We start from the raw sequence: 17,079 nt of genomic DNA, 5'->3' as shown, positions 1-17,079 counted from the left end.
AAAGTTGGGGGAAATTGAGGGGAAAAATGGGAAATGTTGGGAGAAATTGAGGGGTAAATATGGGAAAATTGGGGGAAATTTGAGGGGAAAATTGGGAGAAATTGAGGGGAAAATATGGGGAAATTTGAGGGGAAAAAATGGGGGGAAAATCTGGGGAAAATTCAAGGAAAATTTGGAGGAATTTCAGGGAAAATCTGGGGAATATTTGGGACAAAAGTGGGGAAAATTTTGAAAAATAGGAGGAAACATTGGGAAAATTGAGGAAAATCATGGAAAATTGAGGTAAAAAAGGGGAAAACTTTGGAGGAAATTTGGGCAAACGGGGAAAAATGGGGAAAATTCAGGTAAAATCAAGGAAAAATTTGGGGGAAATTCAGGTAAAAACGGGAGCAAATTTGGGGAAAAAATCGGGGGAAATTAGGGAAAAATTCTGGGAAAATTCAGGGGGAAAATTCAGGAAAAAATGGGGGAAAAAGGGGAAATGTGGGGAAATTTTGGGAATATTCCAGAAAATATGGGGGAGAAATTCAGGGAAATTTGGGGAAAATTGAGTGAAAACTTTGGGAAAATTCAGGGAAAGTTGGGAAATATTTGGGAAAATTTTGGGAAAATTTGGGAAATACTCAAGAAAAATTCAGGGAAAATTCACAGAAAATTGGGTGGGAAAAGAGGAAAATTCAGGGAAAATTTGGGGAAAAATTGGGAAATATTCAGGGAAACTGGGGGAAAAGGAGGGGAAATAGAGGGGAAATTTAGAAAAAATTGAAGGGGAAAAAAAGGGAGAAATATGGGAGTGAAATGGGGGAAATTTGGGGAAAAATCCAGGAAAAATCCAGAATAAATTTGAGAAAAATGCTGGAAAAAATCCAGAATAAATTTGATAAAAAAATGCTGGAAAATTTGGGAAAATATTTGGGAAAAAATGGGGGAAAAGGAAGGAAAAAATGGGGAAAATTTGAGGTCAAACAAGGGGGAAAATTCAGAGACAATTTGGGGAAAATTCAGGGAAAACAGGGAATAAAACTGGGAAAAATTGAGGTAAAAAGAGGAAAAATTTGGGGAAAATTCAGGTGAAATGTGGGAAATCTGAGGAAAATAAGGGAAAATTCCAGGGGAAAAAATGGGAAATATTCAGGAAACTGGGGGAAATTCAGGGAAAAGTTGGAAAATTGAAGGGAGAAAATTGGGAGTAAAATGGGGGAAAATTTGGGGAAAATCCTGGAAAAATCCAGGAAAAATTCCAGAAAAATTCGGGATAAATTCAGAATAACTGGAGAAAAAAAATCCAGGAAAAATCCAGGAAAATTCCCAAGTTTTGGGAGGGATTTGGGCACCTTGGAGATGGGGAAGGGCTCCGGGTGTTTCTTGTAGAGGCCCAGGATGCTGGGGAGGAGCTTTGGGAGCTGCTCCTGCAGCTTCTCCGGGGGGATCAGGGAGCTCATGGGGAATTCAGGGGAAAATTGGGAATATTTGGGAAAAAATGGGGGAAAAGGATGGAAAAAAATGGGGAAAATTTGAGGTCAAAACAGGGAAAAATTCAGAGACAATTTGGGAAAAATTCAGGGAAAACAGAGAATAAAACTGGGAAAAATTGAGGTAAAAAGAGGAAAAATTTGGGGAAAATTCAGGTGAAATGTGGGAAATCTGAGGAAAATAAGGGAAAATTTGGGGAAAAATTGGGAAATATTCAGGAAACCGGGGGAAAACCAGGGGGAAATTCAGGGAGAATTCAGAAAAATTGAAGGGAGTAAAATGGGGGGAAATTTGGGGAAAATCCTGGAAAAATCCAGGATAAATTCCAGAAAAATTCGGGATAAATTCAGAATAAATTTGAGAAAAAATGCTGGAAAAATCCAGAATAAATTCAAGAAAAAATGCTGGAAAATTTGGGAAAATATTTGGGGAAAACACTGGGAAAAGGAAGGAAAACAATGGGGGAAATTTGAGGTTAAAAAAGGGGGGAAAATTCGGGGAAAATTTGGGAAAAATTCAGGGAAAACAGGGAATAAAACGGGGGAAAATTGAGGTTAAAAGAGGAAAAATTTGGGGAAAATTCAGGTGAAATGTGGGAAATCTGAGGAAAATAAGGGAAAATTCCAGAAAAATCTGGGGAAAAATTAGGGAAACTGGGGGAAAATTCAGGGAAAATTTGGAAAAATTGAAGGAGAAAATTGGGAGTAAAATGGGGAGAAATTTGGGGAAAACCTAGAAAAAATCCAGGAAAAATTCCAGAAAAAAATCGGGATAAATTCAGAATAAATTGGAGAAAAATGCTGGGAAAATCCAGAATAAATTCGAGAAAAAATGCTGGAAAATTTGGGAAAAACATTGGGGAAAAGGAAGGAAAAAATGGAGAAAATTTGAGGTTAAAAAAGGGGAAAAATTCGGGGACAATTTGGGAAAAATTCAGGGAAAACAGGGAATAAAATTGGGGAGATTGAGGTAAAAAGAGGAAAAAATTTGGGGAACATTCAGGGAAAACAGGGAATAATACTGGGAAAAATGAGGTAAAAAGAGGAAAAATTTGGGGAAAATTCAGGTGAAATGTGGGAACATATGAGGAAAATAAGGGAAAATTCCAGGGGAAAAAATTGGGAAATATTCAGGGAAACTGGGGGAAATTCAGGGAAAATTTGGAAAAAATTGAAGGGACAAAATTGGAGTAAAATGGGGGGAAATTTGGGGAAAATCCTGGAAAATCCAGGAAAAATTCCAGAAAAAAATCCCAGATAAATTCAGAATAAATTTGAGAAAAAATGCTGGAAAAATCCAGAATAAGTTCAAGGAAAAAATGCTGGAAAATTGGGGAAAAAATTTGGGAAAAAAATGGGGCAAAAGGAAGGAAAAAAATGGGGAAAATTTGAGGTCAAAAAAAAGGGGAAAATTCAGGGAAAACAGGGAAATAAAATTGGGAAAAATTGAGGTAAAAAGAGGAAAAAATTTGGGGAAAATTCAGGTGAAATGTGGGAAATATGAGGAATATAAGGGAAAATTCCAGGGGAAAAATTGGGAATATTCAGGGAAACTGGGGGAAATTCAGGGAAAATTTGGGAATATTTGGGAAAAAATGGAGAAAAAGGATGGAAAACAATGGGGAAAATTTGAGGTCAAAAAAGGGGGAAAATTCAGGGAAAACAGGGAATAAAATTGGGGAAAAACTGAGGTAAAAAGAGGAAAAAAAGGGGAAAATTCAGGGAAAACAGGGAAATAAAATTGGAAAAATTGAGGTAAAAAGAGGAAAATTTGGGGAAAATTCAGGTGAAATGTGGGAAATATGAGGAAAATAAGGGAAAATTCCAGGGGAAAAATTGGGAAATATTCAGGGAAACTGGGGGAAATTCAGGGAAAATTTGGGAATCTTTGGGAAAAAATGGAGAAAAAGGATGGAAAACAATGGGGAAAATTTCGAGGTCAAAAAAGGGGAAAATTCAGGGGAAAACAGGGAATAAAATTGGGGAAAAAACTGAGGTAAAAAGAGGAAAAATTTGGGGAAAAATTCAGGGAAAACAGGGAATAAAACTGGGAAAATTTGAGGTAAAAAGAGGAAAAATTTGGGGAAAATTCAGGTGAAATGTGGGAAATGTGAGAAAAATAAGGGAAAATTCCAGGGGAAAAATTGGGAAATATTCAGGGAAACTGGGGGAAATTCAGGGAAAATTGGAAAAATTGAAGGGAGAAAATTGGGAGTAAAATGGGGGGAAATTTGGGGAAAATCCAGGAAAAATTCCAGAAAAAAATCCAGAAAAAAATCCCAGATAAATTCAGAATAAATTTGAGAAAAAATGCTGGAAAAATCCAGAATAAGTTCAAGAAAAAATGCTGGAAAATTGGGGAAAAAATTTGGGAAAAAATGGGCAAAAGGAAGGAAAAAATGGGGAAAATTTGAGGTCAAAAAAAAGGGGAAAATTCAGGGAAAACAGGGAAATAAAATTGGGAAAAATTGAGGTAAAAAGAGGAAAAATTTGGGGAAAATTCAGGTGAAATGTGGGAAATATGAGGAATATAAGGGAAAATTCCAGGGGAAAAAATTGGGAAATATTCAGGGAAACTGGGGGAAAATGTGGGGAAATTCGGGGAAAATTTGGAAAAATTGAAGGGAGTAAAATGGGGGGAAATTTGGGGAAAATCCTGGAAAAATCCAGGAAAAATTCCAGAAAAATTCAGGATAAATTCGAGAAAAATGCTGGGAAAATCCAGAATAAATTTGAGAAAAAATGCTGGAAAAATGGGGAAAATATTGGGGAAAAGGAAGGAAAAAATGGAGAAAAATCTGAGGGTAAAAAAAGGGGAAAAAATCATGGAAAACAGGGAATAAAACTGGGAAAAATTAGGTACAAAGAGGAAAAATTTGGGGAAAATTCAGGTGAAATGTGGGAAATCTGAGGAAAATAAGGGAAAATTCCAGGGGAAAAATTGGGAAATATTCAGGGAAACTGGGGGAAAACCAGGGGGAAATTCAGGAGAATTCAGAAAAATTGAAGGGAGTAAAATGGGGGGAAATTTGGGGAAAATCCTGGAAAAATCCAGGAAAAATTCCAGAAAAAAATCGGGATAAATTCAGAATAAATTTGAGAAAAAATGCTGGGAAAATCCAGAATAAATTCGAGAAAAAATGCTGGAAAATTTGGGAAAATATTTGGGGAACAATGGGGGAAAAGGAAGGAAAAAATGGGGAAAATTTGAGGTCAAAAAGGGGAAAAATCGGGGAAAATTTGGGAAAAATTCAGGGAAAACAGGGAATAATACTGGGAAGAATGAGGTAAAAAGAGGAAAAATTTGGGGAAAATCAGGTGAAATGTGGGAAATCTGAGGAAAATAAGGGAAAATTCCAGGGGAAAAATTGGGAAATATTCAGGGAAACTGGGGGAAAACCAGGGGGAAATTCAGGGAGAATTCAGAAAAATTGAAGGGAGTAAAATGGGGGGGAAATTTGGGGAAAATCCTGGAAAAATCCAGGAAAAATTCCAGAAAAATTCGAGATAAATTCAGAATAAATTCGAGAAAAAAATGCTGGAAAAATCCAGAATAAATTCAAGAAAAATGCTGGAAAATTTGGGAAAAAATTTGGGAAAAAATGGGGGAAAAGGAAGGAAAAAATGGGGAAAACAGGGAATAAAATTGGGGAAAATTTGAGGTAAAAAGAGGAAAAATTTGGGGGAAAATTCAGGTGAAATGTGGGAAATATGAGGGAATATAAGGGAAAATTCCAGGGGAAAAATGGGGAAATATTCAGGGAAACTGGGGGGAAAACCAGGGAAAATTTGGAAAAATTGAAGGGGAAAAAAGAGAGAAAATTGGGAGTAAAATGGGGGAAATTTGGGGAAAATCCTGGAAAAATCCAGGAAAAATTCCAGAAAAATTCGGGATAAATTCAGAATAAATTTGAGAAAAATGCTGGGAAAATCCAGAATAAAATTCGAGAAAAAATGCTGGAAAATTTGGGAAAAAATTTGGGAAAAAAATGGGGGAAAAGGAAGGAAAACAATGGGGAAAATTTGAGGTCAAAAAAAGGGGGAAAATTCAGGGAAAACAGGGAATAAAATTGGGGAAAAATTGAGGTAAAAAGAGGAAAAATTTGGGGAAAATTCAGGGAAAACAGGGAATAATACTGGGAAAAATGAGGTAAAAAGAGGAAAAATTTGGGGAAAATTCAGGTGAAATGTGGGAACATATGAGGAAAATAAGGGAAAATTCCAGGGGAAAAAATGGGAAATATTCAGGGAAACTGGGGGAATTCAGGGAAAATTTGGGAATATTTGGGAAAAAATGGAGAAAAAGGATGCGAAAACAATGGGGAAAATTTCGAGGTCAAAAAAGGCGGAAAATTCATGGAAAACAGGGAATAAAATTGGTGGAAAAACTGAGGTAAAAAGAGGAAAAATTTGGGGAAAATTCAGGGGAAAACAGGGAATAAAACTGGGGAAAATTGAGGTAAAAAGAGGAAAATTTGGGGAAAATTCAGGTGCAAATGTGGGAAATATGAGGAAAATAAGGGAAAATTTGGGGAAAATTGGGAAATATTCAGGGAAACTGGGGGAAAACCAGGGGGAAAATCAGGGAGAATCAGAAAAATTGAAGGGAGTAAAATGGGGGGAAATTTGGGGAAAATCCTGGAAAAATCCAGGAAAAATTCCAGAAAAATCCGGGATAAATTCGGAATAATTGGGAGAAAAATGCTGGGAAAATCCAGAATAAATTCAAGAAAAAATGCTGGAAAATTTGGGAAAAAATTGGGAAAAGGAAGGAAAAAATGGGGAAAATTTGAGGTTAAAAAAGGGGAAAAAATCATGGAAAACAGGGAATAAAATTGGGGAAAAACTGAGGTAAAAAGAGGAAAAATTAGGGGAAAATTCAGGGAAAACAGGGAATAAAACTGGGGAAAATTGAGGTAAAAAGAGGAAAAATTTGGGGAAAATTCAGGTGAAATGTGGGAACATATGAGGAAAATAAGGGAAAATTTCCAGGGGAAAAATTGGGAAATATTCAGGGAAAACTGGGGGAAATTCAGGGAAAAGTTGGAAAAATTGAAGGGAGAAAATTGGGAGTAAAAATGGGGGGAAAATTTGGGGAAAATCCAGGAAAAATTCCAGAAAAATTCGGGATAAATTCAGAATAAATTGGAGAAAAATGCTGGGAAAATCCAGAATAAATTCGAGAAAAAATGCTGGAAAATTTGGGAAAAAATTTGGGAAAAAATGGGGGAAAAGGAAGGAAAAAATGGGGAAAACAGGAATAAAACGGGGGAAAATTGAGGTAAAAAGAGGAAAAATTTGGGGAAAATTCAGGTGAAATGTGGGAAATCTGAGGGAAAATAAGGGAAAAATTCCAGGGAAAATCTGGGGAAAATTTAGGGAAAGTTTTTGTAAAATTTGGGGGAAATTTGGAAGATTTCAGGGAAAATGGGGGAAGAATTAGGAAAAATTTGGGGGAAAAATTAAGTTAAAGACAGGGGAAAATGTAGGGAAAATTCAGGTGAAAATGAGGGAAAATCTGGGGAAAATGCCAGAAAAAATCCCAGAAAAATCTGGATAAATTCAGGATGGATTCAGTCAAAAATCCAGGAAAATTCCCAAGTTTTGGGAAGGATTTGCAGACCTTGGAGATGGGGAAGGGCTCCGGGTGTTTCTTGTAGAGGCCCAGGATGCTGGGGAGGAGCTTTGGGAGCTGCTCCTGCTGGGGGATCAGGGAGCTCATGGGGAATTCAGGGAAAATTGGGAATATTTGGGAAAAAATGGGGGAAAAGGATGGAAAACAATGGGGAAAATTTGAGGTCAAAAAAAGGGGGAAAATTCAGGGCAAACAGGGAATAAAACTGGGGAAAATTGAGGTAAAAAGAGGAAAAATTTGGGGAAAATTCAGGGAAAACAGGGAATAATACTGGGAAACTTTGAGGTAAAAAGAGGAAATATTTGGGGAAAATTCAGGTGAAATGTGGGAAATATGAGGAAAATAAGGGAAAAATTCCAGGGAAAATCTGGGGAAAATTTAGGGAAAGTGTTTGTAAAATTTGGGGGAAATTTGGAAGATTTCAGGGGAAAATGAGGAAAAATCTGGGGAAAATTTAGGGAAAGTTTTTGGGAAATTTGGGGGAAATTTGGAAGATTTCAGGGAAAATGGGGGAAGAATTAGGAAAAATTTGGGGGAAAAATTAAGTTAAAGACAGGGGAAAATTTAGGGAAAATTCAGGTGAAAATGAGGGAAAATCTGGGGAAAATGCCAGAAAAAATCCCAGAAAAATCTGGGATAAATTCAGGATGGATTCAGTCAAAAATCCAGGAAAATTCCCAAGTTTTGGAAGGATTTGCAGACCTTGGAGATGGGGAAGGGCTCCGGGTGTTTCTTGTAGAGGCCCAGGATGCTGGGGGAGGAGCTTTGGGAGCTGCTCCTGCTGGGGGATCAGGGAGCTCATGGGGAATTCAGGGAAAATTGGGAATAATTGGGAAAAAATGGGGGAAAAGGATGGAAAACAATGGGGAAAATTTGAGGTCAAAAAAAGGGGAAAATTCGGGGAAAATTTGGGAAAAATTCAGGGAAAACAGGGAATAAAACGGGGGGAAATTGAGATAAAAGGAGGAAAAATTTGGGGAAAATTCAAGGAAAACAGGGAATAAAACTGGGAAAAATTGAGGTAAAAAGAAGAAAAATTTGGGAAAATTCAGGTGAAATGTGGGAAATATGAGGAATATAAAGGAAAATTCCAGGGGAAAAAATGGAAATATTCAGGGAAACTGGGGGAAAATGTGGAGAAATTCAGGAAAATTTAGAAAAATTGAAGGAGAAAACTGGGAGTAAAACGGGGGGAAATTTGGGGAAAATCCTGGAAAAATCCAGGAAAAATTCCAGAAAAATTCGGGATAAATTCAGAATAAACTGGAGAAAAAAAATCCAGGAAAAATCCAGGAAAATTCCCAAGTTTTGGGAGGGATTTGGGCACCTTGGAGATGGGGAAGGGCTCCGGGTGTTTCTTGTAGAGGCCCAGGATGCTGGGGAGGAGCTTTGGGAGCTGCTCCTGCTGGGGGATCAGGGAGCTCATGGGGAATTCAGGGAAAATTGGGAATACTTGGGAAAAAATGGGGGAAAAGGATGGAAAAAAATGGGGAAAATTTGAGGTCAAAAAAAGGGGGAAAATTCGGGGAAAATTTGGGAAAAATTCAGGGAAAACAGGGAATAAAACGGGGGGAAATTGAGATAAAAGGAGGAAAAATTTGGGGAAAATTCAAGGAAAACAGGGAATAAAACTGGGAAACTTTGAGGTAAAAAGAAGAAAAATTTGGGGAAAATTCAGGTGAAATGTGGGAAATATGAGGAAAATAAGGGAAAATTTGGGGAAAAATTGGGAAATATTCAGGGAAACTGGGGGAAATTCAGGAAAAGTTGGAAAATTGAAGGGAGAAAATTGGGAGTAAAATGGGGGGAAATTTGGGGAAAATCCTGGAAAAAATCCTGGAAAACTCCAGGAAAAATTCGGGATAAATTCAGAATAAATTCGAGAAAAAATTGGGGAAAATTTGGGAAAATATTTGGGAAAAAATGGGGGAAAAGGAAGGAAAACAATGGGGAAAATTTGAGGTCAAAAAAAGGGAAAAATTCAGGGGAAAACAGGGAAATAAAATTGGGAAAAAATTGAGGTAAAAAGAGGAAAAATGTGGGGAAAATTCAGGTGAAATGTGGGAACATATGAGGAAAATAAGGGAAAATTCCAGGGGAAAAAATGGGAAATATTCAGGGAAACTGGGGGAAATTCAGGGAAAAGTTGGAAAAATTGAAGGGAAAAAAAGGGAGAAAATTGGGAGTAAAATGGGGGAAATTTGGGGAAAATCCTGGAAAAATCCAGGAAAAATTCCAGAAAAAAAATCGGGATAAATTCAGAATAAATTGGAGAAAAAAATGCTGGAAAAATCCAGAATAAGTTCAAGGAAAAAATGCTGGAAAATTGGGGAAAAATTGGGGAAAAGGAAGGAAAACAATGGGGAAAATTTGAGATCAAAAAAGGGGAAAATTCAGGGAAAACAGGGAATAAAACTGGGGAAAATTGAGGTCAAAAGAGAAAATTTTGGGGAAAATTCAAGGAAAACAGGGAATAAAACTGGGGAAAATTGAGGTAAAAAGAGGAAAAATTTGGGGAAAATTCAGGTGAAATGTGGGAAATATGAGGAAAATAAGGGAAAATTCCAGGGGAAAAAATGGAAATATTCAGGGAAACTGGGGAAATTCAGGGAAAATTTGGAAAATTGAAGGGAGAAAATTGGGAGTAAAATGGGGGGAAATTTGGGGAAAATCCTGGAAAAATCCTGGAAAAATCCAGGAAAAATTCGGGATAAATTCAGAATAAATTTGAGAAAAAATGCTGGAAAAATCCAGGAAAAATTCGAGAAAAAATGCTGGAAAATTTGGGAAAAAATTGGGGAAAAGGAAGGAAAAAAATGGGGAAAATCTGAGGGTAAAAAAAGGGGAAAAATCATGGAAAACAGGGAATAAAACGGGGGAAAATTGAGGTAAAAAGAGGAAAAATTTGGGGAAAATTCAAGGAAAACAGGGAATAAAACTGGGGAAAATTGAGGTAAAAAGAGGAAATATTTGGGGAAAATTCAGGTGAAATGTGGGAAATCTGAGGAAAATAAGGGAAAATTCAGGGGGAAAATGGGGAAATATTCAGGGAAACTGGGGGAAAACCAGGGGGAAATTCAGGGAAAATTTAGAAAAATTGAAGGGAGAAAATTGGGAGTAAAATGGGGGAAATTTGGGGGAAATCCTGGAAAAATCCAGGAAAAATTCCAGAAAAATTCAGGATAAATTCGAGAAAAATGCTGGGAATATCCAGAATAAATTTGAGAAAAAATGCTGGAAAATTGGGGAAAATATTGGGGAAAAGGAAGGAAAAAATGGGGAAAATCTGAGGGTAAAAAAAGGGGAAAAATCATGGAAAACAGGGAATAAAACGGGGGAAAATTGAGGTAAAAGAGGAAAAAATTTGGGGAAAATTCAGGTGAAATGTGGAAATCTGAGGAAAATAAGGGAAAAATTCCAGGGGAAAAATGGGAAATATTCAGGGAAACTGGGGGAAAACCAGGGGGAAATTCAAGGAGAATTCAGAAAAATTGAAGGGAGTAAAATGGGGGAAAATTTGGGGAAAATCCGGAAAAATCCAGGAAAAATTCCAGAAAAATTCAGGATAAATTCAGAATAAATTCGAGAAAAAATGCTGGAAAAATCCAGAATAAATTCAAGAAAAAATGCTGGAAAATTTGGGAAAATATTTGGGAAAAAATGGGGGAAAAGGAAGGAAAAAATGGGGGAAAACAGGGAATAAAATTGGGGAAAATTTGAGGTAAAAAGAGGAAAAATTTGGGGAAAATTCAGGTGAAATGTGGGAAATATGAGGAATATAAGGGAAAATTCCAGGGGAAAAATTGGGAAATATTCAGGGAAACTGGGGGAAAACCAGGGGGAAATTCAAGGAGAATTCAGAAAAATTGAAGGGAGTGAAATGGGGGGAAATTTGGGGAAAATCCTGGAGAAATCCAGGAAAAATTCCAGAAAAATTCGGGATAAATTCAGAATAAATTTGAGAAAAAATGCTGGAAAATTTGGGAAAAAATTTGGGAAAAAATGGGGAAAAGGAAGGAAAAAATGGGGAAAACAGGGAATAAAATTGGGGAAAATTGAGGTAAAAAGAGGAAAAATTTGGGGAAAATTCAGGTGAAATGTGGGAAATATGAGGAAAATAAGGGAAAATTCCAGGGGAAAAAATGGGAAATATTCAGGGAAACTGGGGGAAATTCAGGGAAAATTTAGAAAAAGTGAAGTGAAAAAAAAGGGAGAAAATTGGGAGTAAAATGGGGGAAAATTTGGGGAAAATCCTGGAAAAATCCAGGAAAAATTCCAGAAAAATTCAGGATAAATTCGAGAAAAATGCTGGGAAAATCCAGAATAAATTTGAGAAAAAAATGCTGGAAAATTGGGGAAAATATTGGGGAAAAGGAAGAAAAAATGGGGAAAATCTGAGGGTAAAAAAAGGGGAAAAAATCATGGAAAACAGGGAATAAAATTGGGGAAAAATTGAGGTAAAAAGAGAAAAAATTTGGGGAAAATTCAGGGAAAACAGGGAATAATACTGGGAAAAATGAGGTAAAAAGAGGAAAAATTTGGGGAAAATTCAGGTGAAATGTGGGAAATCTGAGGAAAATAAGGGAAAATTCCAGGGGAAAAATTGGGAAATATTCAGGGAAACTGGGGGAAATTCAGGGAAAATTTAGAAAAAGTGAAGTGAAAAAAAAGGGAGAAAATTGGGAGTAAAATGGGGGAAAATCCTGGAAAAATCCAGGAAAAATTCCAGAAAAATTTGAGATAAATTCAGAATAATTTGAGAAAAAATGCTGGAAAAATCCAGAATAAGTTCAAGGAAAAAATGCTGGAAAATTTGGGAAAATATTTGGGCAAAAATGGGGGAAAAGGAAGGAAAAAATGGGGAAAACAGGGAATAAAATTGGGGAAAATTTGAGGTAAAAAGAGGAAAAATTTGGGGAAAATTCAGGTGAAATGTGGGAAATATGAGGAATATAAGGGAAAATTCCAGGGGAAAAATGGGGAAATATTCAGGGAAACTGGGGGAAAACCAGGGAAAATTTGGAAAAATTGAAGGGGAAAAAAGAGAGAAAATTGGGAGTAAAATGGGGGGAAATTGGGGAAAATCCTGAAAAAAACCAAGAAAAAAATCCAGAAAAATTCGGGATAAATTCGAGATAAATTCGAGAAAAATGCTGGGAAAATCCAGAATAAATTCGAGAAAAAATGCTGGAAAATTTGGGAAAACATTGGGGAAAAAATGGGGGAAAAGGAAGGAAAAAATGGGGAAAACAGGGAATAAAATTGGGGAAAATTTGAGGTAAAAAGAGGAAAAATTTGGGGAAAATTCAGGTGAAATGTGGGAAATTTGAGGAAAATAAGGGAAAATTCCAGGGGAAAAATGGGGAAATATTCAGGGAAACTGGGGGAAAACCAGGGAAAATTTGGAAAAATTGAAGGGAAAAAAGAGAGAAAATTGGGAGTAAAATGGGGGAAAATTTGGGGAAAATCCTGGAAAAATCCAGGATAAATTCCAGAAAAATTCGAGATAAATTCAGAATAAATTCGAGAAAAAATGCTGGAAAAATCCAGAATAAATTCAAGAAAAAATCGGGATAAATTCGGAATAAACTGGAGAAAAAATCCAGGAAAAATCCAGGAAAAATCCAGGAAAATTCCCAAGTTTTGGGCAGGAATTTGCAGACCTTGGAGATGGGGAAGGGCTCCGGGTGTTTCTTGTAGAGGCCGAGGATGCTGGGGAGGAGCTTTGGGAGCTGCTCCTGCAGCTTCTCCGGGGGGATCAGGGAGCTCATGGGGCCCAGGGCCTCCAGCACCGCCTGGCGCACCTGGGATGGGGGAAAAAGGGGAAAAGATGGGGGGCCTGATCCTAAATGGGATCAGAAATGGGATCCTAAAGGGGATCCTAAACCTGATCCTAAACCTGATCCTAAATGGGATCAGAAATGGGATCCTAAATGGGATCCTAAACCTGATCCCAAATGTGATCCTAAACCTGATCCCAAACGTGATCCCAAACCCCATCCGAAACCTGATCCCAAACGTGATCCCAAACGTGATCCTAAACCTGATCCCAAAGCCCATCCCAAATGGGATCATAAATGTGATCCTAAACGTGATCCTAAACCCCATCCCAAATGGGATCATAAATGTGATCCTAAACGTGATCCTAAACCCCATCCCAAATGGGATCATAAATGTGATCCTAAACGTGATCCCAAATGTGATCCTAAATGTGATCCTGAACCCCATCCCTAATGTGATCCTAAACCTGATCCTCAACGTGATCCTAAACCTGATCCCAAACCCCATCCCAAACCCGATCCCAAACGTGATCCCAAACCTGATCCTAAAAACGATTCTAAACCAGATCCTAAGCCTGATCCCAAACCTGATCCTAAACGTGATCCTAAATGTGATCATAAACCTGATCATAAATGTGATCCTAAACCTAATCCCAAACCTGATCCTAAATGTGATCCTAAACCCCATCCCAAACCTGATCCCAAATGTGATCCTAAATATGATCCCAAACCCCATCCCAAACCTGATCCTAAACCTGATACAAACCCCATCCCAAACCCCAATCCCAAACCCGATACCAAACGTGATCCCAAACCTGATCCTAAAAATGATTCTAAACCTGATCCCAAACGTGATCCCAAATGTGATCCCAAACCTGATCCTAAACCTGATCCCAAACCTGATCCCAAACCTGATCCTAAACCCGATCCTAAGCCTGATCCCAAACCTGATCCCAAACCTTATCATAAACCAGATCCTAAGCCTGATCCCAAACCTGATCCCAAATGTGATCCCAAACCTGATCCTAAACCTGATACAAACCCCATCCCAAATGTGATCCCAAACCTGATCCCAAACCTGATCCTAAACCTGATCCCAAACGTGATTCCCAAACCCCATCCCAAACCTGATCCCAAACCTGATCCCAAAGGTGATCCTAAACCACAATACCAAACCTGATCCTAAACCACGATCCCAAACCTGATCCCAAATCCCAAACCCAAACCCCAACCCCAAACCCGATCCCAAATCCCAATCCCCAACCCCAAACCCCAAACCCCAAATGCCAAACCCCAAACATCCCAAACCCCAAACTCCAGACCCCAACCTCCAATCCCAGGCGGCTCCATCCCTGATCCCAAACCCCAATCCCTGATCCCAAACCCCAGTCCAAATGTCCCAAACCCCAATCCCAATCCCATAAACCCCAATCCCAATCCCAATCCCAAAACCCCAATCCCAATCCCATAAACCCCAAACCCCAACCCCAATCCCAATGTCCCAAACCCCAATCCCATAAACCCCAAACCCCAATCCCAATCCCAATCCCAATGTCCCAAACCCCAATCCCTGATCCCAAGCCCCAATCCCAATCCCATAAACCCCAATCCCAATCCCATAAACCCCACTCCATTCCCACCTTGCCGTCCCTGCTCTGAGCCCAGTGCAGGCTCAGGGTGTCGAAGGCGGCTCCATCCCTGATCCCAAACCCATAAACCCCAACCCCAAACCCCAATCCCATAAACCCCAAATCCCAAAAACCCCAATCCCAATGTCCCAAACCCCAATCCCAATGTCCCAATCCCATAAACCCCAATCCCAATCCCATAAACCCCAATCCCATTCCCACCTTGCCGTCCCTGCTCTGCGCCCACTGCAGGCTCAGGGTGTCGCAGGCCACTCCATCCCTGACCCCAAAACCCAATCCCATAAACCCCAAATCCCTGATCCCAATCCCAAACCCCAAACACCCCAAACCCCAAAAATCCAAGTCCCAAAAAATTCCAATCCCATAAACCCCATTCCCACCTTTCCATCCCTGCTCTGTGCCCACTGCAGGCTCAGGGTGTCGGAGGCGGCTCCATCCCTGATCCCAAACCCCAATCCCAATCCCATAAACCCCAAACCCCAATCCCAATGTCCCAAACCCCAACCCCAAACCCCAATCCCATAAACCCCAATCCCAATCCCATAAACCCCACTCCATTCCCACCTTGCCGTCCCTGCTCTGAGCCCAGTGCAGGCTCAGGGTGTCGAAGGCGGCTCCATCCCTGATCCCAAACCCATAAACCCCAACCCCAAACCCCAATCCCATAAACCCCAAACCCCAAAAACCCCAATCCCAATGTCCCAAACCCCAATCCCAATGTCCCAATCCCATAAACCCCAATCCCAAACCCATAAACCGCAATCCATTCCCACCTTGCCATCCCGGCTCTGTGCCCAGTGAAGGCTCAGGGTGTCGCAGGCCACTCCATCCCTGACCCCAAAACCCAATCCCTGATCCCAAACCCCAATCCCATACACCCCAAACCCCAATCCCATAAACCCCAAATCCCAAAAACCCCAAAAACCTCAAATCCCAAACCCCAATCCCAATCCCATTCCCACCTTGCCGTCCCTGCTCTGCGCCTCCTGCAGGCTCAGGGTGTCGCAGGCCACTCCATCCCTGACCCCAAAACCCAATCCCATAAACCCCAAATCCCTGATCCCAATCCCAAACCCCAAACACCCCAAACCCCAAAATCCAAGTCCCAAAAAATTCCAATCCCACTCCATTCCCACCTTGCCGTCCCTGCTCTGTGCCCAGTGCAGGCTCAGGGTGTCGAAGGCGGCTCCATCCCTGACCCCAAACCCCAACCCCATAAACCCAAACCCCAATCCCATACACCCCAATCCCAATCACCCCATAAACCCCAATCCCATTCCCACCTTGCCCTCCCTGCTGTGCGCCCATTGCAGGCTCAGGGTGTCAAAGGTGGCTCCATCCCTGACCCCAATCCCCAATCCCAATCCCATAAACCCAAACCCCAATCCCAATGTCCCAATCCCATAAACCCCAAACCCCAATCCCATACACCCCAAACCCCAATCCCATAAACCCCAATCCATTCCCACCTTGCCCTCCCTGCTCTGTGCCCACTGCAGGCTCAGGGTGTCGAAGGCGGCTCCATCCCTGATCCCAAACCCCAATCCCAATGTCCCAAACCCCAATCCCTGATCCCAAACCCCAATCCCATAAACCCCATAAACCCCAATCCCAATCCCACCTTTCCGTCCCTGCTCTGTGCCCACTGCAGGCTGAGGGTGTCGAAGGCCGCCCCCAGCTCAGGAGCGAAGGCGTCCCCGCGCACGGTGGGGTCAGGGCCCTGCTCCTGCCCTGCCAGGTACTCCTGGATGCTCTCGCTGAAACGCTGCAGGGCTGGGGATACCAAAAAAATTGGGAATTCTGGGAATTTTTGGGGATTTTTTGGGAATTTTTTGGGGATTTTTGGAGGGTTTTGGGAGGGTTTTTGGAGGATTTTTGTGGCTCTTTTGCTCCAGGCCTGCTCCTGCCCTGCCAGGCACTCCTGGATGCTCTCGTGAAACGCTGCAGGGCTGGGGAATCCCAAAAAATCAGCAATTCTGGGATTTTTTGGGAATTTTTTGGGGATTTTTGGGAATTTTTGGGGATTTTTGGAGGGTTTTTGGAGGATTTTTGGAGGATTTTGGGAGTATTTTTGTGGCTCTTTTGCTCCAGGCCTGGTCCCTCCCTGCCAGGCACTCCTGGATGCTCTCGTGAAACGCTGCAGGGCTGGGAATTCCAGGAAATTTGGGAATTCTGGGGATTTTTTGGGAATTTTTTGGGATTTTTTAGGAATTTTTGTGGAATTTTCAGCAGTTTTTTTGAGGAATTTTGGGAGGATTTTTGTGGCTCTTTTGCTCCAGGCCTTGGTCCTGCCCTGCCAGGCACTCCTGGATGCTCTCATGAAACGCTGCAGGGCTGGGGAATCCCAAATATTTGGGGAATTCTGGGAATTTTCTGGGATTTTTAGGGAATTTTTTGGGAATTTTTGTGGAATTTTCAGGAGTTTTTTGAGGGATTTTGGGAGGATTTTGTGGCTCTTTTGCTCCGGGCCTGGTCCTGCCCTGCCAGGCACTCCTGGATGCTCTCGTGAAACGCTGCAGGGCTGGGGAATTCAAATATTTGGG

The 17,079-nt window shown here is 40.3% G+C and overlaps 1 protein-coding gene across 1 annotated transcript in view; it reads right to left on the bottom strand.

Moving 5' to 3' along the window:
- The window catches only part of MROH1 (maestro heat like repeat family member 1), a 241,668-nt gene that overhangs the window by 177,802 nt on the left and 46,787 nt on the right, over positions 1 to 17,079 (bottom strand). The window contains 2 exon segments of the mRNA XM_077174443.1: positions 12,771 to 12,911; positions 16,158 to 16,309. Of these exon segments, the coding sequence (XP_077030558.1) occupies positions 12,771 to 12,911; positions 16,158 to 16,309 (293 nt within the window).

The sequence above is a fragment of the Agelaius phoeniceus genome, chromosome 1 (assembly GCF_051311805.1).
Source record: "Agelaius phoeniceus isolate bAgePho1 chromosome 1, bAgePho1.hap1, whole genome shotgun sequence".
NCBI classification, from domain to species: domain Eukaryota; kingdom Metazoa; phylum Chordata; class Aves; order Passeriformes; family Icteridae; genus Agelaius; species Agelaius phoeniceus.
Note: the sequence above shows the minus strand (reverse complement) of the source record. Positions and strands in the feature narration are given on the sequence as shown.